Source organism: Trachemys scripta, chromosome 6 (genome assembly GCF_013100865.1).
Source record: "Trachemys scripta elegans isolate TJP31775 chromosome 6, CAS_Tse_1.0, whole genome shotgun sequence".
Lineage (NCBI taxonomy): Eukaryota > Metazoa > Chordata > Testudines > Emydidae > Trachemys > Trachemys scripta.
This window is the reverse complement of record NC_048303.1, coordinates 52,837,183-52,863,465: the sequence shown is the minus strand read 5'-3', so window position 1 is coordinate 52,863,465 and position 26,283 is coordinate 52,837,183. Positions and strand designations below refer to the sequence as shown.

Here is a 26,283-nt window from a genome sequence, read left to right as displayed (position 1 = left end):
GCTAACAACATATTGGACACAAAATACAAAGTCAAATAATATTTTTGTTGTTTGTTCATATTACTCACCTAAATATTTTAGAGGATAAATGAGTACATTCCTCTTCTTGATGTGGCTACATAAAGGAAATTATATGAAAGAAGAATGTATTTTTAAATACCTTTAAAAGTACTCTTAATCTCTCCTGAAGGTCTTGACCCTACAGCACATTTATTAAATAAATAAGCTCATCCCTATTACAAACTATTGTAAAAGTATGAGAAATTACATTATTACAATACATTAGTAGGTATAAGTGCAAAAGCTCTGAATTGCAATCAGTCAATGAGTGGAATATTTTAAAAGAATATTCTAGATCATTTTAGAAACAGTAATTGATACAATTGTTTTTATGTCTATGAACAATGGCAAAAAGCATTATATAATACGTTTGAAGACTGTTAAAAAGAACATGGAGATAATAGTGAATTAAATTCAGAGCAATTAAGATTACATTTTAAAGAAAAGTTAATAAAACCTCTAGCTTATCTGTTGTCCTTTTTATTTTCAGTGTTCGTGAAAAGGCACTATAAGTAGTATCTTTTTTGTCATAAGTGTTATGAAATAAGTATGTGCTATGCAGCACATCTGTGTGGTTACCCAAAATGTTCAGGAGCACCTAACAGTAAACACAAACAGTGGCTTTAAAGATATTTCTGTGCTGAAGTATACTTTGATGGTGAGGAGCTGTAACATGCTAAATACTGAGGTTTCTGTGCAACAGAAACCATATTGTATAGATACACTCCACCTACAGTACTGTGGTCAACTAGTCTGATTGAAAATAGTTTTACATGCAGAAAAATGTGTCGGGTTAGTACATTCTCCCCTCTGCATGTGATCCATAGCTTGTGTAGCCTTTTCTAAAAAATTATATAGATTTTCATATTACTGTGTATAACATTACATCAAAAGACATGTCTGACTTCAAGACTAAGCTTGATAAGTTTATGGAGGGTATGGTATGATGGGATAGTCTAATTTCGGCAATTAATTGATCTTTGACTATTAACGGTAAATACGCCCAATGGCCTGTGATGGGACGTTAGATAGGGTGGGATCTGAGTTACTACAGAGAATTCTTTCCTGGGTGTCTGGCTGGTGAGTCTTGCCCACATGCTCAGGGTTTAGCTGATCGCCATATTTGGGGTCAGGAAGGAATTTTCCTCCACGGCAGATTGGCAGAGGCCGTGGGGGGGGGGGTCGCCTTCCTCTGCAGCATGGGGCATGGGTCACTTGCTGGAGGATTCTCTGCACCTTGAAGTCTTTAAACCACGATTTGAGAACTTCAATAGCTCGGACATAGGTTAGGGGTTTGATACGGGAGTGGGTGGGTTAGATTCTGTGGCCTGCATTGTGCAAGAGGTCAGACGATCATAATGGTCCCTTCTGACCTTAAAGTCTATGATTCTATGATCACAATTTTCTGCAAGCAGATAAAGTGTTTAAAAGGCATTTGAAAGACTGATCAGTTTTTCAATGGTAAGATGAGTTTTTGACTGCGTATTTGAACAATCATGCCAAATAGCAAAAGCCAGCTGGACTTTACCCATTTAAATATGTCTTAATATCAGCCCGAGACAAAAATATAGACTCAAGTCTAATGCTGTGTTTTTTTAAATGCTTGAATAATCAGATTTAATACTAATCTATCTGTTGTTAATAGATTTTATAAAGGTGTTACAATGATCGAGAGGGCAATAAAAGTGACTTCATTCATGATACATTGTGGAGAATAAATGTACAGAGTATTGGCATACAGCCACATCTCTTTGAGATAGACTAGCTGATAGGGATTAGAAGGTACTTAAATGTCACGTTTTCCATGGCATGACCAGCTGGGATTCCAAGGTAGACTAGGGTTGCAGTTAGCATTAGCTTGCATTAGGAGTGTAACAAGATAAAGCAACTGCCTTATGAACCATGCACAATGGAATCTTTTTTGCCTCAGTGATGAACCATGTGCATAAGTACTTTTACTGATGGTATTAAAGAATTGGTAGCACTGAGTGTCAGATTAAGCAAGTCTACACTACCTGGTTAGTGCTTGTCCTCAAAGTGTCAAATACCCTCACTGCATATTTGATTTGAACTGATAATTATTTTAGTACCGTATGTTTATTCACTTTCAAAATCCATCACAGAAAATTACTATAGAGGAAAATAGCTATTAAAAATAAAATATCTATTTATGTGTTTAATGCAAATGGAACACAGGAAAAAACAGAAACAAGTCAGTTCTTACTATTAGATTAGATTTCTCATGGTAAGAAACTCATATACTACTTTGAGATTAAATAAAATGTGTTGACATGTATGGATGGATAAGAGCTCACCTCAATAATGCATATATATTACTGGCTAGTCAGTACTTATATAACTTGTTCTTCACTCCCGATTTATATTCTTCATTGTACTGACACTTGAGAACTTGAAAGTGAAACAAAAAGGATTTTTTAATATATTTGGTAATTTTTCAAAACTGTTATAGATCTGAGCATCTCTACTTCAAATCTTTTTTGACTAATTAAATGTGATAGAACTTTTCTTACTGGTAGACACATTGGGGGGAGGGAATTCAATTGGAATTAATATCTGTTAAATAAGAATAGGCTGAATCTTTTGTTAAAAGTTTTCTAGAACTGAGGTGTTATGTTTAAAATGTTGTGGGGGTGGGAGGCAAAGATATCTACTATGCAGAATAAACGTAATAGCTTAGGTGTGGGCAAAAGATTAAGTGTACTGAATTAAAATATTTTGGGAAGAACCCAGTGCCAATGTTTTAATTGGTTAATCAGACAGGAAAAATTCACAGCTCAACTAGTGGAAATGCCCCATATTTTTTTACTTTCTGTAGCTTGAATTGTGCATTGAAGATTGTATGCATTTCCCTCAGTTACTTAGCACTCAGATATTTATATTCTGTATTGGAACTATGTTTCAATTTATTTGCTTTCTGGATGAACTTATTAAAGATCAAAGACTATAATTTCATAAAAGAGAAAGGACTCTAGAAAAGAGACTTAGGGATTTTTGACAGACCTGTTTTCCTTTTTCCAGGTGACATTTACAAAGAGGAAATTTGGGTTAATGAAGAAGGCTTATGAGTTGAGTGTTCTATGTGACTGTGAGATTGCTCTAATCATCTTCAACAGCACCAACAAACTGTTCCAGTATGCCAGCACTGATATGGACAAAGTGTTGCTGAAATATACAGAGTACAATGAGCCACATGAGAGTCGAACGAATTCAGATATTGTTGAGGTAAGAATTTATGTCCTGTGAGGACTAATTTTTGTCAATACTCATCTAAGACATCTGATCTTAATGAATGATTTCTGAAGTTGTGTAGTTTATTTTTAAGAATACCGTAATTTAAAAGAATTCAAGGAAAATTGACTTAAAAGTTATATAACAAATGTTGGCACTTTCTCTGCCACACAAAAATGGTTGAACATCGGAAAAAAATCTAACTTTGCTTAGAATGCTTTTATCAAATATGTAAAATTAGAACACGGAAATAACATTTATCAGAATGTTATTGACACCTTATAACATTATTATAGTAATATTATTTAATGTAGACTCTTAAATGTAGTAGTCTGTATTTTAACTGTTCAAGAATATTAATTCAAACTTAAAACATTCATTTTCAGCATCCATTAATTCCATTACTATCATAGCAAGTTAAACATAGTTTAAGACTCAAACCAAAGTAAATGTGACTTTTATGGATTTTGTTAATATAATAAAACAGAGTAAAATTTCCAAAAGTGCCTAAGAGACTTAGGGGCCTACAGGTAACATTTTCAAAAGCACTTCAGTGACTAGGCACTTAAGTCACTGATGTGCTTTAGAAAAGTTTACCCTTAAACTCTTAAATCACTTAGGTGCTTTTGCAAATGAGACTTAGATGCTTCTGAAAATGTTACCGTTGATGTACACTAGTCAAGAATTTTGAGCGCTGCAAAAGAAGAGATTAAATTTAATGTGTACCTTTTAGATACTTTTGATGAAGAAATAGTTCATGAGCCTATAGATTGTATTGTACTTGCTGCTAGAGGTTCACAATGCAGTCACATGAAACTATATTAACAAATATTGTAACCAAGAATATAACCCTTTTTGCAATCTAGTTTCATGTTGATGTACAGGGCCCTACTGTTTAGCTACCTCCCAGATCCACCTGCACATCTCCTTGCCCCCATTGGGAAGAGGAGTGAGTTCTCATCAAAGGGTGCACCATGGGTGCTGGAATCCATGTGAGGTGGAACCATGAAGGTTATGGGATGAACAACATTCCCCCCACCTCTCCAAGCCCCCCTTGGAGCCTCCACATAGATGGTCAAAGTCTCCTGCTGATCTCTGGGGATTCAGTCCTGGGACTGGTGGCCAGTCCCATGTGCCGTTCTGCATGGGACAAACCCTGACCCCCAAATTATCCTCCTTCCTCTCCTGACAGAACAAAAAGAGTGCATTCTTAGGGAGGAAAACCTTGTTGTGATATTTTCCCTTTAAGCTCCCTCTTTCAGGTTTTCCTATGGAAATGGGTGATTAGGCCAATAGGTCGGGATTTAGCTGAGTAATTTGCTGTGCTTCACAATGAGTGTATATGTCCTTTGATCAACAAGTCCTTTGGTTTCCAAGAAATTTCAATATAAAAGTGAAATTTAAGCTATGCTTATGTTGCTGTAACTTTAAGGGGTAGATTTTCAAAGGGAATGATATGCACACCTGCAAAACCCTTTTTATTTTATTTATTTATTGCACAAAAAAATTGTCTGATTTACTCACTGATGGCCAGTTTGCATTCGAATATGTAATTCTGTGGAGGACACAAATTTCTGTGGATAACCCAATTGTTTTCAACCCTTAGAAAATTTAAGGGTTAATTATATTTACCCGAAAAATGGGTAAATACAATTATTTAAATAGAATGATGTTAGCAATAAAGAGAACAAGTGATAGTAGTTTAATCAGTGGGCAGTTTGAGTGATATGGTTTCTAGCATTGAGAAGTGCTTAGGCCTCTCCAGTGACAGTATTGTTACAAGGTCGGAAGAAACAGTTAAGCATCATGTTAGTGTTGAAAAAGATTTCTTATATTACCACAAAAAAAAATCTGTGCAAGTATGTCTTTACTTGATCATTAACTTTACTGTTACCAGTGCAATGGGGCAAAAAACCCACAAAAGAGCAGACAGATGGCTTTGCACTCAGTGTAGTTTTGATATATGTTAAGGTGCAGAATACAAAACTGCCACATTTTAAATATTTAAATTGATCATTTAAAATTTTACTGCATTATGAGTATTTCCTTGTGGGGAGTCCGCTGCATTTGGCTGTGTGACATCTAGACTTCATATAGCTTTCAATTTTGTTCTGCCTAGGCAATCAAAAGCAGCCTAAGGATTGGATGGTATTATTAAGTTTGTTCATTTTCATCTTAATGATTGTTCAATAACTATACTTCAGCAGAAGTACAGAGCATAGCTCTGCTTGCAGCTTTCTACAGAACTAGAGAAGAAAATATTTTAAAACATTGTTTTTGAAATACATGCAAGGTATACCCATGTAACGTTCTCTGTAATTAATTTAGAATCCCAATTTCTCTTCACATGATGCATAGTAACATCTGTTTAGTTACTTGTTTCGATTCTGCTGTTGGTCATTAGCACATACACCTCTACCCCAATATAACGCTGTCCTGGGGAGCCAAAAAATCTTACTGCGTTATAGGTGAAACTGCGTTCTATCGAACTTGCTTTGATCCACCGGCGCGCACAGCCCCGCCCCCCCCGGAGCACTGCTTTACTGCGTTATATCCGAATTCGTCTGTCTAGCCCAGCATCATGTCTTCCAACAGTGGCCAGTGCCAGGTGCTTCAGAGGGAACGAACAGAACAGGGCAATTATCAAGTGATCCATCTGCTGTCGTCCAGACTCAGCTTCTGGAAATCAGAGGTTTAGGGATACCCGGAGCAGGGGGCTGCATCCCTGACTATCTTGGCTAATAGCCATTGGTGGACGTATCTTCTGGGAATTTATCTAGTTCTTTTTTGAACCCCGTTATAATTTTAATCCTTGATATACTTTCAGTACTTTCAAATGAAACTATTGCTATTCAGTTTTATGCCTAAATTATTTTTATATAGCTCCGATTAAAGTTGATAGTTTTATTATCAGCCATTTTAAATGCATTTTACTGGAATTAATTATGTCTAGTATTTATGAAGATACCACTCTTCAGATAACAATTTATTATTTGAAGTAACAGAAGGCACAGGACTTTGCATTTCTAATAAGTGTTATGCTGTTTTTCAAGGAAGAAATGACTTGGAATGAAGTTAATGGGTGTTCTAATAGTTGGCAATGTTATTGCAAATCACACCAAACTATCTCAGTGCTGCCCAACTTGTACATATAGAATTCAGAGAACAGCCATGACACGAAGTAGATTAGCTAATATTAAGAGAATTTATAAACCTTTTAAACCCCATTGCGTTTGTCTTATTTTCAGACTTTCTAATTTATCATATTAAAAACAATTATTCCTATAGTGTTCTTTATACATAACAATTGCAGTCCCATATGATACCTATCTCTGAATTTGTCTATACAACTTCATTTCACTCAGTATGCAACAGATCCAATGTTACCTTAGTTATAAAAATGTATTCTGAAACACAGGAGTGTGAGTTTAGAGTTCTTCAAGTTTGTAAAAGTTATCTGTTAATTGGGTTGGTTTCATGCATTACAGTGTATATGTCCTCTTACCACCTACTGTTGACCTAAACTCTAACATGGAGGTATATCACTTTTGAGAGAGAAAAGTGCATTCACCCTCCATGTTTGCTCATGTTTGAATCTCTTCTAAGCAGTGAATGACAACTATTCCAAATCCTTTTGAATTATGTGTGGCAGTTTTGTGATGTGTATTGGTTCTGCAAACAAAGGTTCACTTTGAGGCCTCGGTTTGGAGTTGAACTGTGTTCCTAAAACTGAAGCCTCAGTGTCTTTAACCACTAAACCACCCATCCCACAGTCTTTCATTAAATCTTATTTCTGTTAATAAAGCACATCAGTTATTGGGATTTGACGATTTATTTTAAGGAATAGTATGAGCTATGTAAGATTTGGTTCTTGCTAAACCTTTTGGTTTTGATGGCAAAGATGAACTTCTACATTATGTAAACTTCCTAATGCTGTATGATAGGTACCAAAAACAATACACTTACTACAGTTGTTGGTCTAAAAATAGAATTCTCTTGTGCGATAAAAAAATTTAGATTACTAGAAGTCTTGTTATTCTTTACTTTAAAGTGAGATGGGTCTTTCTCAGAATAAAAACTCCTTTTGCACTTACTACACATTTTTGTTTAATCTATAAAATAGCATTGTTACAACTATGGGTTTCATTCCATCTTTAGTTGTATACAAAATACCTTAGATTCTCCCTTTCTTTAATTGAATGGGATCTGTAATAGTTATCTCTTACTTAACATGCACAAAATCATAGTCCTCCAGTTTTGGTTACTGAGGTCATAATCCTGAGGCTGTATTGGTATTTCTGCTTGGGGATGAGGAAAAAATGGGATTAAGATAAAAGTGGGGTGGGCTGATTTACTTAAGTAAGCAAATTACACTTTTCTGCAGTAGAATGTTTGTTCAAAATCCTGGGATCTGATTCTCCTCATTTGTATAAGTTTTACACAATTGTAACATTATTGACTTCAGTGGAGTTTCTCTTGCTGTACACCAGTCTGAGTGAGAGGAGAATCAGGCCCATGGCTTGTGAATTTGAGCTGCTTGTATACACTGGCTCTGGGCCCCATTTGCTGCCCATGTCCCTAAAAAGTAAGTGGGTCATATGTCATAAATAAAGGATGCATGCATCTCATAAAGATACCTCTAATGAACTAGTCTTTACACACCTTGAAAACATGGCCTTAGTTAAAATAGTTTAGTCTGTTAGTATATGTCTGATTAAAATGCATGGAAAACACCAGTTTTTATTATTTTGACACACAAAGTCAATGGGTCTTAATTTGTTAGACATAATACACATATTACAATTATAATAGGCAAATCTTGTCTGCAACTGCCAGTTGTACCAAACCTTAAGGTCTATGAGAGCTATAGAGCCATGCCTAAACAGCCCTTTGTCTGCAGGAAGAACTCATCTTTTTTGCCTCTTTTTTTTGTACCTGATCATGCTTTTCCCTATGGTTTATTCTATTCCTCATATCAGAGACCACTTTCCAACATTACCACCGGGTTTTTGGCTAGTGGACCCACCTCTGTTACCCAGGCTTATGAGCATCACATAGCTTTCCCTCCCACATCACCCCCTTTTTACTTTTACCACAACTGCAATATTTGCCTACTGCCATCCGAACAAGGGAGAAGGTGGGCAGCATCTCACCATTGATAAGGAAGCATGTAGGAAGGACTGCTCCATGACACATGGCTATTTATCATCCTCTGTTTGCTCTAATTTATCCAGTCTAGTGCATTTGTTCTCCATTCTCCATTTGGGCAGAACTCCATTGACTTGAAATGGAAATCTTGCCTGAGTAAGGGATACAAGACCTAGCACATTCAGCTCAGCCAATAGTGCCAAAGCACAGTGTCATTCCTCCAGGAGACTGGAAAGGCCATTGTCCTTTGTTTGCATGGGGACTATTTTTAGAGTTATCTTGGTTGAAACATAATTACAATCATAAGTGTATTAGAAATCCAGTGTGTTTGTTTAGCTAAGCCATTAGACTTTTTGCAGATTTAAAGTGAAGTCTCCTGCCTGCCTTCCCCCATGCCATTACAGCCTCAACTACCGTCTCATCTTCATCAGGTCTCTCATGAATCCTTGCCAAGCCCTGTTCTTTTTCAGTCTCTCAACCTCCTAGTCCCCTCTCTTTGATTCCCATTCTGTCCCCAGGCCCATAAATCACTCCCTCTCCTTGCCCGCCAATTCATCACTCAGCTCTTTTGTGATCTCCAGTCCATCAATCTCTCTGACCCTTTGCTGCCCATACTCCCCCTTTCTCAAGTTGACCTCCACCTCTCTGTTGATTCCTTGGTCACTACCTTTAATTCAAATTCTCCTGCTCAGTTCCTCTTTCAGATTTGTCCCACTGACCCTCTGTTCTGGCTCCACACTCCTCCACCTCTTCTCTTTCTCATACCACTGAGCAGTTTTGTGGAGGAAAAACAGAATTCCGCCACTATAATTTGTTTTCTGCTCATTCAACTTTGCCATATTCTTTATAGAAACAGATCTGCTTCTCCACACTAATCATCCAGCTGCTCTTCTCTAAACTTCTACCTCACACACATACACATCTGTGTCCATGATCTTAGCAGTTTTTAAAACAGTTTTGATGTTATCTAGCAAGAACTTCTTTTCCCTACTCCCAGCATCTTCTTCTTTCCCCACAATCTCATAACTTTGAACTGTCTCTCCTGCTATCAACTCCCTACACTTTGACCCTCTCTCTTCCTAACTCCTCCCCTTCCCTCTTTTTTCTAAATCTTTGTTACACACTGACCCCTGCTTCTTTCATTCAGCCTTCAAACACACGTTGGTAGCCCCCATCTCCCAAAAAATCCCTCCTTTAACCTCACTTGCCTGCCTTGTTACCACACTGGCTCCCTCCTCCGCTTCACCTCAAAGTTCCTCAAGCATGCCATATCCTCCCACCCATATTTCCTCTTTCCCTGTTCTCTTACTGGATTATGGTCACTATTTCTACAGCAGACAAAAGCATGATAGACACTTTACTGGATAAGTAAAAGACAGATCCCTGCCCCAGAGAACTTACACGAGTGAGAGCAACAAAGAAAAACATTAGGGTAAAAGATTAAAAAAAAGGAAGGATTACAATGATATAGTCACATGATTACCCAAGTAAGACACATCTGAATCCTCTGCAAGCTCATTTCCGTTTCATGACACTTAAACCACCCTTACTAAGGGCCATCTTCTGACCAGTTCTAAGGGTCTTTTCAGCTTGACCTCCTTCATGGTCCATCATGTCCAATCTTATCTTTCTTAATCTGTCTGCCACTTTCAAAACAATTGATAACTTCCTCCTTTTCTGCTGTCTTCCTTCCTCAGGGGTTTTCCTCATCCTGTTCTCTCCTTCTCCTACATATCCAGCTGCTCCCTTAGTGTCACTCTCAGTGACCTTCTCCTTCCATCACTGCTGATGCCCCTTTGTTCTTACTCCCCTCCTCTTTATCTCTGGATGACCTTACTCTCATGGCAATATAAGTGACATCATCAAGAGGTAGCTTCATTCAGAGTTCAGTCTAGCAGGAAGATTGTGCTATTACTTGGCTTTTGAGGGTAGAAGGGTATTGTTGCAGGATGGCCAGTGGAAGAGATGATCATTCTATTTTGAAAGCATAAATCACAATTTCAAAAAGCTACACACACTTTACTTACAAGGTCTTTTTAAAAAGTGAATCAAAACTCTGCATGGTTTTTAAAATGTGTTTTGCCCAGGGCCCTGTGGGCTTGTGGCATTGGACAGGGACAATAAAGTGAGCATAGCCAGAGAGAGATGTGTGCCAACTGCGGCAGCATTTTCCACTCAATCAGAGAGAGCTGAGATTGTGAACACATGGAGCTCTTCTTGCAGCCTTCATGTCCAGTGCATTTTACAACACTCAGAGCCCTGGTTATATGATACAGTGTTAAAATTGTAGGGATGAAAGATAATTTCTGAAAGGGAAGAAATTCATAGAAATACGAGGCTTTATAAATGGCAGGCTTGGTGCAAAAAAAAAAAAGCGCAATTTGTTCAGCTAAAGTGAATGAGCCCAAATTTTGTATAAGAAAAATATGCAACAAATGATAGTCCATCATATACAATATTTACTTAAATATAAGAGGACTAGCTACAGTTGAAAGTCTAATTGGCTTTTAATAGAACCAGCAACATAGTGTAGTGAAATGCTACTAAATCTGCTATGGGATAATGCAGGGACTTGAGAATTAAGACTTAGTGTGGCTTCAATGCATTGAAAAGCTGGAGATCATTAGGCTAGCGTTCAAGTGACAAAACCTGTATGCATGTGACAAGCTGTATGGGCAGTATATTGTGTCGCAGAGAAATGCCACAACTCCATTTTCCTAATTGACTTATTACATATTATCCCATCAAATCTTACAGACGTGCAGTGGGTCCTTTAGCACACCTAAGATTAGTCACCTGGCGAATGAGCTGAAGGGGAAAAAATCGCCTCTGTCAATTATTTCTAAAGGTCACAGAGCTAATGACTAGCTGGGAGGTTAACTAGATTTTGAAAGCCTCTTGATATCAATTAAGACTCTGGTCTGTATATTTGTGGTAAATAAGCCCCGTAACTATTTAAATCTACTGTTTTCAGAAAAGAAACAGGACAACTGTTGTAGTGTATGTAATAAGAGTATTTTCTTCTCTTAACATCGTAACAGAATACTGTATACAAACAAACTGTGAAATCTAGGTTGGGCCAGATTCAGAGCTGGTGTAAATCACCATAGCACCATTGGAATCAGTGAAGCACCTGGCTGAGGATCGGGCCCATTACATGTAGAGTAAGCTTGTTAGGCAACAAAAGGAGTTAAAGTGGTCTACGGAAGCAGTGCTTTAATGGAAAGAGCATTGGCTTGGGACTTATGAAACCTGAGTTCTGTTCCCAGTTTTGTAGACAGAGTTCTGGGTGACCTTGGACAAGTTACTTAACTTCCCTGTGCCTCAGTTTTTTCATCTGTAAAATGGAGATAGTGAGACTGACTTCCTTTGTGAAATGGTTTGAGATCTAGTCATGAAAAGTGTTATTTATACATGTAGTAGTATGAGTGATCCATATTTAGTAGCTTCTGCAGGAAAACGCTGCCCTTAGATGCACATGTGGCTCGCACTGAGTTCAACAGCTACATTGTGTGCATATCTGAAGACAGAATTTGGCCAAGGCACTTTGTTATTATGGTGACTTTAGGAACTTTTTGAATGTTTGGTTCTTGGTTTACGATTATTAACTGTGGGCCAGATGCTGGGAACTAGTATTGCCAGCCCTAAGTGTTAAAAAATCGTAAGTCAGTCACCCTCCCACCACCCCCCCAAAATAATTTTAATTCCAAACGTTTTTGACCAAATAAGTTAGAAACATACTTTTTAAAATGAAAGACGATATTCTTATGTAATCATGGGACTCCAGGAGCTCAGGCTTTAAGAAAAATATTAGCTGTCTCAAGACTCATGATAAAAGCATGAGCGTTAGCAACACTAATGATGGATTGAGAAGGCTTTCGAAAAGTCTGCCATGATGTCACCAGTATTCAGACATGAATAAATGGACTTCACTTACTTGGCAACACTGATTTCTGCTCTGTGCAAAATGGTTGCTGAACTGAAGGATCAAATCCAGCTGATAATAGCCTTCTGTTCCACCTTCCCTTTCCACACGCACATACGGGATTTTGGCCAGTGAATCTGTGCACTGCATGGACACATTAATCAAGTCTAAAGCTCACCCACAATCTTCCCCTCCACATTAAACTATTTAGACTCACTATAAAGATCTCTGCAGCAGGCAAGGGGTGTACAGCCAATCTGTGCCAGGATCTCCACTGTTGCTCTGCAGCCAAATGAAGGCTTTTTAAGATGCTTTGAGGCCTGCCACAAGGAACAAAGTAGCCCAGAATTTGGCCTTATACTTTTTTATTTTGAATATATTTCAGATTAATCCAATATGGGGAATAATACAGCTAAGGGAAAGTTGCATAATGAGTTGTTTTTCTTAGAAGTTACCAATTCATTACTATGATTTCTCCACAAGTGTTTGGTTTTCATACAGCACATTTCATAATCTTCAAGGGTCCCAAATGATAGAGAAATACTTCACCTGGTAGATTATTTTTGCATAAAACAGAGAAAGAGCGAGAGAGAGCGAAATGCAAGTGCTATGGATTCGTTAGTGATTCTAAACAGCTTTTTGGTGCAGACTTAGTGCAACATCTGGAAAGTTGTCTTTAGCCTTTTCTTGGAAGCAGATAGTAACTTGCAGATTAATCCAAATCTGTTGACAGAGATCATCATGTGACAAACAGTGCAAGGCTGACATTGGAGAACACTGTTTAAAACATTTTAAAGAATCCCCTTTTCCTGAAGGTGTTTTTGGTGGGTCTGAAGCAATGACAGCTGCGAGACATGGGCCTGATCCTAAGTTGGTGTAAATTGGAGGTGCTTTCTTGACATCAACTGAGCTATGTTGATTTACACCGGCTAAGGATTTGGCCCTATAATTTTGGCAGATCCCCCTTTTATTTTATTTTTATTTTTCCACACTCACTAATTGCTTTCAAAATCTTTGAGTTAAGTGTCTCTGTAAATGTTTGGATGTTATTGTTGTAAAAATGCTACGCGAATAAATGTGGAAAATATATTTGCAATATAAATGTGCTTCAGACTTGATTCATGATGCTCTTCTTATGTAAAACTGGGCCTTTAAATCTGTATTGCAGAGTATTAGTTCTACTTCACAGATGCCTGTTTCTTTCTCCAAAACACGATATATCTGGCTGAGAAGCTGGAAAAATCTTACATGTCTGTGTAACATTCTTATAGTCTAATAGCTCAAGAGTTTTTCTCCCAATCTAGTCACTGGAGAATGTTCTTTGTTTTTGAAGTCACTGTTTCACATAGTAACAGCTTGTTGCATTTTGGTCTGTTTGCCAGAGGGTAGGTTTATTTTTAAATCCCTGAACTCTGAATTTTCTTTATTTTTCCAAGATTGGAAGCAGCTGAAATGCCTGAAGTTACAGGTTGAAGGGCCTGCTTTACAATATGAGAAAGGGAAGTTCCATCTTCTCCCACTTTTGTGTTTTTTTTTTTTTTTAATTTTTCCTAACCAGTGTCTCTTAACTGGTAGTTGTCTAAAAATAGAAAACTGCCTAACTAAAAATAGCTTGGCTCTCAGCCTTGCCAAGGAAAATGGAGAGGAATAGGCGTGGAATAGAAGGCTGAGTAATCCAGCTCTATTCATTCAGAGATCCCTTTGAGAATGCAGGGAATGATAAAGTGCCCTCAAAAAACCACAGGCCTGACTTGCTCTCTTCAGACTCCTAGGTGCCAATAAACATTTTAGCCCAAGGATATATTTTTTCTCATAGATCGTAAACACTTTCTGAAAGACAGGACTTTGTTTCACATGAGCTGACTTACTGTCAAAAATAGCTGCCTTTCCTAGGGTCCTTTTTTTTCCCCTTTCCATGGTGTTTTTAAATATATTTTCAGATGAGCAGTGAGTGTGGTGTCCTGTTAAGAAATACCATGAAACTTTACATGTCTAGTAGCCATCAATGAAAAAAATTTGATATGTATCACCAGTTGCAGACTTGTTGTGATTGTATCCTCAAAACTTTGCAGATGTCCCTGAGGAGAGAAAATTTCTCCTCTGTGTACTGTAAAAGTAAATGAGTTAGGTAGCTGCTTTATTTAAATAAACAATTAGACTAATTTAGCTGATATATCTGTGTATTATTTAGGCCTTTATCTTGTAGTACTTCATTCATCCAGTGCTCACAAATTTGGGTTTTTTTAACTAACTGAAAAATGTATTGAGAGCTTTGGCAAGGGTTTAGAGAAATTCTATTCTATTTTATTCTGTAGAGGTTCTTATAGCATCACTGCAGGATTAGAGTACATGAGGCAGCAGTGAACAAATTAGTTATACTGGGAGAGAGGATTTAAGGGAGGGATTGGGGTAGGTAACTTAAAACAGTTGGGAATTTTGTTTTTATTGTGTGGGGCTTGGTTTTTTTTGGTTTGTTTTTTTGTTTGTTTTTTAAGGAATCTGAATACCCTGCACAAACACAGTAACAGGGTGTGGAAATGTCAGCACAGTTCACAGGGTTATTTGGGCCTGAGTATTGTTCTGCTCAGTTCCTGTAATGCTGCTGGTGATAAGGCTCTGGAGACAAAGGACGATAATTGATGGAAGGGGACTTAAATCACTGCAAGAAGAATCAAGGTCCTTGTATCTGTGTACATTGACTCTTCTGGTCTCCTTCCTTCTTGTAAAGCATTTTGTCTTCTTGCATGTTGGCCCCCAACTGCTCTTTGTAATGGAGGCAGACCACAAGTGATTCCTTTATGCAGTATACAGGGTATAATTGTGTCTGTGTGGTGTATTAGTAATTACCAAGGCTGAATTCCCATATTGTATCTTTACTGCAAGCATGGAAAAATAGGACACACGACGCAGCACAGCCATTTTCAACCTAGATAGTGAGCTACTTATAGCTACATTCCAGAGACAAAGGCTTTTGTGAGCAAACCCATTTTTCATTTTCATCATTAAGACATCCCTGTTTTGTAAAATGTAGTTATTTACCTGAACTCTTACCCAGAACTATTAATCAGAAGCCTAGAAATACCATATCTTCTGCTAAGTCACAACCGTTCTTAATTCAAACTGCTAAACATTCCCCTCCCTCCCAAGACATTTTGTTGTATTTAGATCCTGCACGATGCTTTGTGCTCTCAGTCAATGTGGAGGTGAGTAGTTTGACACTGAGTTCCTTGCATAAGCAGCCTCTTCAGACACTTACACATGAGAGTAAAGTTAATGAGTGTGTAAGTCTTTGCAAACACAGGCCCTTCACCACTACCATGTAGTTTTATTAGGTAACCTAACAGATTATTAATTGCTAAATAGTTCTGATATGTGAAATTCACCACTCAGAATTAATTAAGGGCCTCATTCAGTGCCCACTGAAGTCAACAGGGGTCTTTCCATTCAAAAGATTGTGGCTCAAGCTTAAGGGCAGCCATGTCTGTTTTTAAGGAGCCATTTCTGCAATTTTTTCACACAGTGAGTAGCACCCTTAGGCCTCAATCCTGCTAATACTTACAAATTGTGCTTAGCGTTAGATAGGTGAATAGCCCTAGTGGAGTCAGTGGGACGACTCACATGCGTAAAATTAAGAGTTTGTCTAAGTGTTTGTCTATAGAAGTAAGGCCTTACTCCTCAAGTGTGTGTGATGGTGACAGAACAGGCTCTAAATAGTTTAGAACATGGCTCGCCCTTACATGTCTGCACAGGGAAGTAAGGATTTCCACCTCCCTTGCATGGCCATGTAGGGTTGACCACAGTTGCAGTCCCAACTCTTCAGGCAAATGGGTGCTGCATACGAGATTCGTCCCCTGGCAACGATGGGGCAGAGAGTGTGTGTGAAGAGGAATAGAGAGTAAGTGGAGCCATGGCTTTGCTGTCTACTTATCCTCCACATGGGAGCTACCCCTTCAGGACACATCTACACCGTAATAAAAGACCTGCACAGCAGTGGCTGGCCTCAGTCAGCTGACTCAGACTTGTGGGGCTTGGGTAGTGGGGCTGAAATCGCAGTGTAGGTGTTCGGGTTTGGGCTCAGGCTGGAGCCCAGGCTCTGGAACCCTGTGAAGGGCTATGATTTCAGAGCCCAAGCCCTAATGTCTACACTGAAATTTTTAGCCCCGCATCCCAAGTCCGCCCACTAGCCTGAATCAGTTGATCTGGGCTCTGAGCTGGGTGCTGCGGGGCAATGTACAAGTTTTTATTACAGTGTAGACATACCCTGAAATGCTCAGTCTGAAATACAGTGCCTCCCATGCTCCCCTGCACCAATGCACCTTTCCTTGCTCTGGACTGCATGCAGATAACAGTCTCCCCCTGAGGCTCCTTCCCACAGTTTTTATGATTGTGGCAAAAGTTCTGCTAAACTTCAAAGTATGCTGACATTTCTTCTCTGTTACAGTAAATAGATTTCAATTAATTATTTATTTCTGTGCTATAAAATGTGCATCCATCCTTTATGTATTATGTAGCTGATATTGATTGGACTCCATTTGCCTCACATTCAGAGAGGCCTCCAGATGCTTGTGATACGGCGTACATAAAACAAAAACGAAACTAATGTAAGTTTATCAAATTTACAGCCGTGTAAAACCTCAAACATGTTTGCTTTGTTATGCCACATTTTTAATAATCATAAGCTCAGTGACCAATTGTGAATTAATGTTTGTGGTAAACAATTAACTATAACTGATGTTTATGTATAAAATATTCATTTTTCTTTGAAGAAAAACCACCTTTTGTTAAAAGGGGGGGGGGCGCAGTTGAATCAACATTTGCTAGATGTTCTATTTTAGAAACCCACCCTGATGGGGTCATTTTGTTATCCATCGTTAGTTTCCATATGATTGTTTTTATACATAGTCAGCAATTAATGAAGAAGTAAATATACTAGTAAAAGAGGTTGTACCATCTTTATTCTAAATGGTTTGTTAATGTCTTTGCACTATAGGGACTGGCGATAAGGAGAAAAATCTTTGATGTATTGGATATGCTTGCATTAAAAAAAACTCAAACCCATTTATTTATATCATCCTGTGTGATCTATAGACAACTATAATTACGTTTTATAGTGCACTGTTATAAAAATGTGCATGCACTTTACTTTGGGTTGTTAAAGTATACGTTTATTTCTTTGATCCAACATTATAGCATACAGACTGTTCAAAGGAAGCAAATTATAGAAGAGTCAATATGAGTATTTTAAACAACACACAGCTGCTATAGATTGACTCAAAAGAGATCAAAATCTTGACAGACAAGCAATTACTAATGGAGTGTGCTGAGTTTAAAATATGTATAGTTTACTACAATAGGATTATGGATATAACGTGATAAAACGTAAAAACGCTCAATTTATACTTTAACTGTTGTAATCTAAGGTTTGGTTATTACATAGTTCTTGCATGTTCAAACTGATGTAATAAAATGGCATCTTTATGATTTTGTCTCCAATGGCTATAATAAATATATGCCTTAGCATTTGAATTATATTTTTGCAGCATATATGAAAAGAGATTTTCTCTCTAACTTTCCACTTATCCCACATATATTAATATTAACTTTTGAATAATAATTCTCTCAATTACATAGTCAGACTTAGTGCTTTTTATTGATAGAATTGAAAGCATTTTACAAAGGTAGGTAAACATTATTTTGTAGATGAAGCAAGTGAGGTGATTTAACCAAAGGCAAGCACAGAACCCAGGTTTTATAAACCTAAAAGCCAAGGCTTAATCCCCTGGACCATGCTGTTCCATTTTAGGGGCTAGTACTTCTTTCCTGGCATAAGTCACTTCCTTGGGAAGAGGAGGGGGCATACAGCTCTTTATAGCTGTTAGTTGTTAGCTTAAGCTCTTGGGTGTGTGTCAGACAGACTAAATGCCAATTTAGGAAAGACAGTCCTTGTTTTTTCAGCAAAGCATTGATTCTTTTCCCATGCTATCCTTCTAAAAATCTCTCTTATTCCAGTGTAGTTCAAAAGAGTTAAAAGGTGTGTTCCTATTTTTCTCTCTCCAGATGTCTCCATTAATAGCTTTCAAATGTTGGCAGGTATCGGGGGTTCCACCTAATTGGCTTCATTAGCAGAACCCTTGAACTGTCAGGCCCCCTGCAGATAACAAGATTTGACAGTTCTGATTTGAAGTGCATCAGTGTTAAGGAGTTTGCTTTCTGGAAGTAAATCAGGTTGACAGCGGTACTTGTAAAGAATTTGCTACTGGGGCTATGCTAACTTTTTGCACTGTAACTCAAATGGTGGTAAGATGCACCTAGCTTTGGACTTTAAAGAAACACAACCAACCTCTCTGCCCCTCCCATAGAATTCATTTCCATCCAACAAGTCTAGGATCTGCCCCTCCCCCTCTATTTACAGTCTTCACTTCCCCTCCTCCTGCAGTGGAGATGAGGCAAATTCTAATGAAAAGTTCCACTGGAAAATGGACTGCCTGACTTTCAGTTTGGGGAGGAGCAGCGTTAAATAGTTCTCTGTCCTGCTCCCTGTGACTAGATCCCAGGTCTGCCGCTGCTGCTGCCCTTCCCAAGTAGGAGCAATAGCATGAAGTTGACCAGGTTCTTGACAGTTTATTTGCTGCCTACAGGCTTCTGCATAACCATAGTGAACACAACCAATGTCTTGTTAATTTTAGCTAGCTTCTGCTTAACAAAGCCATGAGCATCAGCAGCATTGGAGCTGTCTTGCTGCAGATTTAGCAAGTCACTATTGCATTGGCCTATGCCCAGCTTGTGTTGAGAATCTGTCCATCTGAGATACTTATACGGCCCATGTTGCCATAGTATCTTCACATCTTACAATCTTTTAAATGTATTCATCCTCACAGCACACCTGTGCAGTAGAGAAGTGCTATTATCTACATTTTTAAGAGATGGGGGTTGGGGGGAGGGGTGACCCAGAGGCTAGGGGCTGGGTTCACTAAAGAATATAGGCATGGTAATGCTGAGCATCGCCATGCCTAACTTTTAGACACATAGAACATCACTGGGATTCACAAAACCTGAGTTAGGCATCTAGGCTCCTTATACAATGAGTGGGGAGAGATAGGCACTTTAGAATGGGATTCATAAAAGCCAGCACCTAGGCAGCTCCTTGCCTAAAATAGCCAATGGGAGATGCCAAGGCAAGGGGAGCTCAACACCTAAATCCAGGCTCTGGATTCTCAGCTTCAAACCCTCTCGGAGTTAGGCACCTACTGTGTTTTTTCAAGAAGCTGGAGGGGAGAGGTCGTAACGCCCTCCTAACTTTTAGTCCAGTGATTCAGGTATTCACCTGGGATGTGGAAGATTCTTTGTTCAAGTCCCTTCTTCGGAGAGAATAGGAAAGTGATTGAACAGGGCTCTGCCCTCTCTTACATGAAAACCCTAACCACTGAGCTACGGAATATTCTGAAATAGGGGCTCCCTCAGTTAGCTTCTGTTGAGGTTTTGCACTGTGGGTTAAATAAGAGTCATTGGGCCAGAGTGAGAGAGCAAAAATAAGCAGAAGAATGACTCTGTAGACTGGTGAGTAGGACATCCACCTGGGAGACCCAGGATTCAGTCCCACCTCTGCAATGACTTTTTTAATTATTTAGCCAGAGCGGAATAGGTTCAGCAAGAGAGACTGAGGGTCTACCCTGCCCTCAGTCAGAATGTCCCGTAGCCCAGTGGGTACTGTACTCACCTGAGAGATGGTAAAACCTGTTCAAATCCTTTATTGCCAACAGGCAGAGGAGGGACTTGAACTAGGATCTTCTACAACTTGTGTGAGTGCACAAAGCATTGGGGTGAAAGTTATGAGGGGAGGGAGTTTTGCTTAAGTACCAGCTCAGGCACCACAGGAGAGGCAGGCAGAGGAATGCCTATCTTCCACCAGTTCATGCATCGCACTGGGGCTGAGAGAAGCAGTAGTGTATATTCAGAGGCAGAAATGTAGGCAACAAGGGAACTTTTACTGCAAAAACTTACTACCAAGGGAGCTTAGGCACAGACAGGATTCAGCAGCAATTAAATGGGGATTTTGTGAACCCCAATGGGGCCTGATTCTGGGATTGAGGCACCTAAGTCCTTTTGTGAATCTAGCTGTAAGTGACTCAGCCAAGTTCACAAACAAAATTGATAGCAGATAGAACCCAGGGTTTCTGAGAGCTAGATTAGCCCTTAACCACTGGACCACCCATCCTTACAGCTTAGAAGCTTATCTTTGTATGCATAAGAGATAGAAACAAACAGATTCTGCAGCAGATGGCTCTTGTATGTGAAAGCTTCTAGCCAAAAGGATTTTTCAAAATCTAGCCATGGGTTCTTTCTCTTTGCTGACACATCCCCTTGGAGAGTGGTTATGACCTAGGTGAGAGCAGAGTGGCAGTAGCAGTACTTCTTCTGAAGGAGTCATGCTGCAGGAGTGGAGTAGTGGGAAGGGGACTGCATCTCTAGGATAACCATATAGTCGGAGAACTGTACCCCATCTCCCTAGAGAGGCCAACAACCCCTACTCCCTCTCCACTTAATGAATGTTTAGTTAAGAATCTTTCAAGTTTCAACTTGCAGTTTCCAGGTGTGTTGCATGTCTCCTGTGGGATTTTCCATGAGAGTGTATGATCTGGCTCATTGGTTGTAACGGAAACAGTGCTAGTGAGCAGATGAATGCATGTCATGGTCTAGAGACTTTAATAGCTGTTTAAGGATAAGTTCTATTATGTACTAGAAACATTTGTGTGAAGTGTATTTAATGTACATTATTAAATTAACTGAAAAATCTTAATAGATAATAGGTCTTAAAACAGCTATGAAAGTCTGTGTCTTTTCTCAGCCATCTGCTAAATCTTCCATAGTCAAAAACTGTGGACCAAATTCTCCCCGCAGGTATGTACATGCACACACTGAAATGAATGGGATATACTTGTGTATATCCTGAGGTCAGAACTTGACTTTATCAGCAAACTGGCAAGTTGGTGGCTTAATATTTCTTTGGTAACTAAGGCCTGGATTCTGCAGAGACCTCCTATATGGATTTTTTTAAGGGATTAAACCTTTCATTTGTAACAAATCATTGTTTTAAAAAAATATAGATTTGTACATTTTACAGCTGGATGAAACAATTGTACAATTATAAAAATAAATGGCAGTTTTCCTTTGCATTTGAAAGACACAGCTATTCAGAGGTGTTTGCTGCTTGTCATATTGATAACATCATTATTTAATACTCTGTAATTTGATCCACTGTAACATAAATTTGCAAATTCTTCAAAAGAGAAGTCTGTTCTAACATTCATTATTTTCATGCAAGACCTCCAAGGAAAACCGAGGTGCTGCAGGAAGTGGTGTTGGTGTCTCAGTGGGTGGCATTTTCACAGCTGAGTCAGTACTGCACCAGTTCCCCAGCACACTGCTACTGGAGGTACTGTCTTTCAGATGAAATGCATAACCAAAATGTTGTAGTCATCAAAAATTCCATGGTACTTTTGTCTGCCCCACAGTCTAAGGAAAATTTAATCTCCAGTGATTATAGTCTATCCTACAATTTCAATTATACATCATTTCCTGTCCTGAAAATAGTCGGCTGGTGCTTTCTTACACAGGATTACCATGATATTTCCACCCCAGGGGTGGTTGCATTTTAATGGATGGTGATGCAATACAATTCTTAGAAGCACTGTAGGATCCTTTGGAATGATAGGTAATATATACATGCAAAATGCAATTCATAGCATCTGTAATTCTTGATGCAAATAAGATCTCATTGACAAATGTTCTTTTATGAAATATGTGGTTTGTTTTTTCAGATTTTCCCAGTATCTTTCATATGGAATTGCGTATTAAAGGTTCCAGTTTAGGTCATGAAAAACTAGCAGCTGTCTTTGAATGAAATAGTTAACTTTTCTATGGTCATTTATAGTTAGGACTACACATTTAAGGTATTATACATATGAAGAATTAGTAATACAGATGTAATAGACTTTCTGTTATACTTATGTAAATTTGGAGTAACTGCACTGATCTCAATACAGTTGCTCCAGATATACCCCTTGTAAATGAGATCAAAATCCAGCCTCATGTTTCTCTCTTCTCCTAATTTACACAGATGAAAATGTTGCGAGTGCTGTTCCAGCTTGAGGTTGGAGAAGGATTATAGACAGAGAGACAGAAAAAGGGGGAGAGGGATAGTAACAATCATTTTTTATTTTGTAATGGCCTCATATTCCCTAACAAAGCTGAGCTGATTCTGCTGAACAACTGTAATTTTTGCTTTCCATTCTTGCTGTCATTGCAGTAAAACTTAACAAAAATCTCAATATCCTTCTATTTCAAATAGGGCTAACCATGGAGAATTGTCCATACAGCACTCTGCTCCCTATTATAACCACATAACTAGATTAAGTTTACATAAAATCAGGCATTTTCAGTGAATTTTTACTTGGAGACCTTTGACAGGTGCTGTATAACTGTGGGTATTATTTAGAATAAGGTATTATTTAGAAGGCTGAGATGCACTGAGTGCAGGAATAAGTGCAGTGAGGGGGCAAAGATAACTTAAAGCCACCTTCGTGCCTCCCAGTATTCTGAACCTGGCCAGGGGTTTCCCTGGACCCTGGGGTAAAGGGCTATGAGCAATCAAGAATAACCAGAGAGCATAGCTATTCTCCTGGCACACCCACTATGTCTGGGGCTCTGTGGGAGGCCACAGAGAGCCGTTTGCAAGCTCTGTGCTAACTAGGGAGCCAGCTTATGTTGGGGGTATTCTCCAGGAAAATGGAGATCTGCTGCCTTTTAAGCCCACCTTAGGGCAGTAGAGAATTGGAAACTAAGTATTTATCACTACTTTGTTGTGTTAATTTTTGTCACTGAACTGAAGCACATGAAACATAGATCTATGGGCCAAATTCTGGCTGGATATTGTACATAAGGACATGCCCAAAAAAAGTGGGGAGGGAGAGCTGGGGCAGACTTGGAATGTGGATGTAGAGATTTTCCTCCCTTATTCTGTTTTCCCCCAAAACTTGCAGAGATGCTCCTCTACAAACCCTGTCACAGTAGCTGTGAAGAGCTTTCCAAAGTGAAGCTTAGCATTTGGTTGTGTGTGTGTCTCCAGATGGACATATTGCTTGCAGTCACTATTCAGTCCTTAACACACAAATGCACTCTGATTACTCCTTCTCTATCCACTATTCTTGGCATTATATTTTCATGGTGGCTTTGAAAGTGCACTTCATTTTTAGGCAGTGTTTTTAAAATTATGTTTATTTCACTGAAAAAAATTGGTTACTAACATCTAAAAATTAATTTTGTTTGTCCAAGATTAAATTGTCAAAGAATACAAATATAAAAAAACTGAAATATCATACATTGGCTGTTGTCAGATTGGTAGCAGTTCAATGAAATGCTGTGATCCCAGTTAAAACAATAGCATAATGATAGCAATAAATCTTTACAGCATAGATTTAATTGCTCCATAGCCTGAATATATACATTTCTTTTTAAAGAATATCCATATTGTATGAAACTATACATAGTAGTTTTTATTGCCCCAATATAGCATACTTTGGAAATAGTAAGTTTGGATCTAGTGCTGTATTAGAGTAACTGTTGTTTTGTTTGTTTGTTTGTTTTGAGAGTGGAGACTTAAAAAAAAGTCTTGTCCTATGTGGATCTAGATTTGGACAAAAAATTAAAATGTATTGAGAGCTGATATACTAGGGGAGCATATACACAAAGTGTAACAGTTATATTTTTATACCCTTTACCCAGATAAGAGCTGAAAATCGTGACAATATTACAAGTACAAAAAGCAGACCACTGAAATACACAGAGATTAGCAGCCCCAATCAGCAGAGACACGACAGAAAAAGCCATCTATGGCCATGTTGCAGCACAGGCAGTTACGATTGGCTGTTGTCATTTGGCCTTTGCCAAATTAGACAACAGGTGCAGAGTCGCTGACAGGTGTGGATATCTAGGATGAGTAAAATTGCTGATGGCTAGTGATGTAGCCTCGTGTCAGATTGTAAACTGCTGAGCTCTGACAGAATGAGAAGCCAACTCGCATGTTTTCAGATCACTTGATGTGTTCTCAGTCTCCCTCCCTCCCTCTCACATTCTCTCTCTCCAGTTTCAGTGGCCCCAGATGAATTCCTGGGTGACTAAACTCAGACCCTAGCAGAACCCAAGGTTGTTGTTATCTGTGTGTTCTGTCAAAGCCTGGGAAATGTGATCTTGTCAATTGAGAGTTAGTGTAAGAATTCAGAGCCAATTGCCTGGTAAATTTTTTTTACAATCTTTTATTGTATGGCAAGAGCTCAGCTTGAAAGCTCAAATTAAGCTTGAAGGATAAGGAAATGTGTTCCTTAAGATCTCAGGAATAATTCAGATTTAAAATTTATATAAAAATAATTTACAAATATAATAATTGAGAATAGAAACATTTTGGATGCACTATGAAATAAACATGAACTTTGTTTATCTATGCATAGTGTATATGGACATGATTTAACAGAAATAATATAAAAGTTTATGACAATCTCCTCATGTGGTCTGTTTTTGTTTGCTTGTTGGATAATCCAGAAAGATACATGGTTGAGTTTTGTTAAGATGAGATCCGTGAATCTGATATATCCGTTTTCTATTTTTTTCATGAGCCCAAAATTGCTCTGCTTAATTTAAACCAATACCAAATTTAAAAATTTTACGAGTGGATAAAACTGAACAATGAGGAGTGGATTGTGTCTGGCCCCTGCTCAAGTGTACAGGGCACAAGGAGCCTTCCCTATCATGCATCCCCCATAGAAAAGCCACACACAATAGCAGTCCCTGCATGCAGGATGGAGAGCAAAGACTGCTCCCTCTGAGGGCTGCCAGAGGCACACATCGCCTGTAAGAGAGCAAGGAGGAGGCAGTCTTCTATGACAGACAGACCTTTCTGACTCAAAGTGGGGCAGACACACTGGAAGCAGTGGTGGAGCTAATAAGAGGAGCAGGGTGGGCAACTTCTCCCCCCATCCAGCAGCCTTCAGATGTATGTGTGGCATCGGTACAAGCATATTATGCAATTGGCCAGAGGAGATGTATGACATGAATTTTCACACAGGGCTGGAGAGCAAGTCAATCCCTTAAGCAATCCACGCTCCATGTCGCAACACCACTCTCTCAAGTTTGATACCGTTTCCCTGATTCATAACAGAAGGATGGCCAAGCCAGATTGGCTCTTCATCCCCATGCAGCAGGTCACAATGCCCAGAGAGGGAAGCCAGACCCATGCCTGCAGGACAGGAACTGCCACTGCTGGGGAAATGTGGGGCAGGCTTGCTCTCCAGTCCACCACCCCTGGTTACAAAATGTAGCTCTACCAACAACTGGAATGCGCAAGCTGCACCATTCTAAGGGTGTAGATTCCCCTGCACTCCATGGACCTGGACCAATAATTGTCTCCTAGAACGCAGGCCCTTCCGGAGTTTTCCTAGGGCTTTGTGATGCTTCATCACCCACAACATGGGCCAGTGCCTAAATGATATAGCCTGGCCCCAGGAAAACAAAATAATTCTGCCTTGCCTGTGATGTGTCAAAACACCATGCTTCATTTTGGTTGGATAGCCCTTATTTATTCGGTTGGCACATTCCTGTGGACTCTGTTCTATTCTATTCAGGTTCTAGTAAATTACAAATATGTAGAAACCCCCTGCCCCGAGGAGCTAATAATCCAATGTGCATGTAGACCTGACAGCAGTTGGTAGTTCAAAAGCCAAGAAGAACAGATACTATTGGCAAGGTTCACCATATTATTTGGTTCCAGAAAAAGTGTGATTAGAATAGGTATGCGGAGGAGGAGAGGGTAATCACTTGGCACACAAAAGTGGGAGGCAGTTCCAAGCGTA

The 26,283-nt window shown here is 39.0% G+C and overlaps 1 protein-coding gene across 15 annotated transcripts in view; it reads left to right on the top strand.

Moving 5' to 3' along the window:
* The window catches only part of MEF2C (myocyte enhancer factor 2C), a 144,962-nt gene that overhangs the window by 71,499 nt on the left and 47,180 nt on the right, over positions 1 to 26,283 (top strand). For all 15 annotated transcript variants that reach the window (XM_034773270.1, XM_034773267.1, XM_034773280.1 and 12 more), the window contains one exon: positions 3,100 to 3,303. In XM_034773270.1, the coding sequence (XP_034629161.1) occupies positions 3,100 to 3,303 (204 nt within the window). The remainder of the gene's footprint in view (positions 1 to 3,099; positions 3,304 to 26,283) is intronic.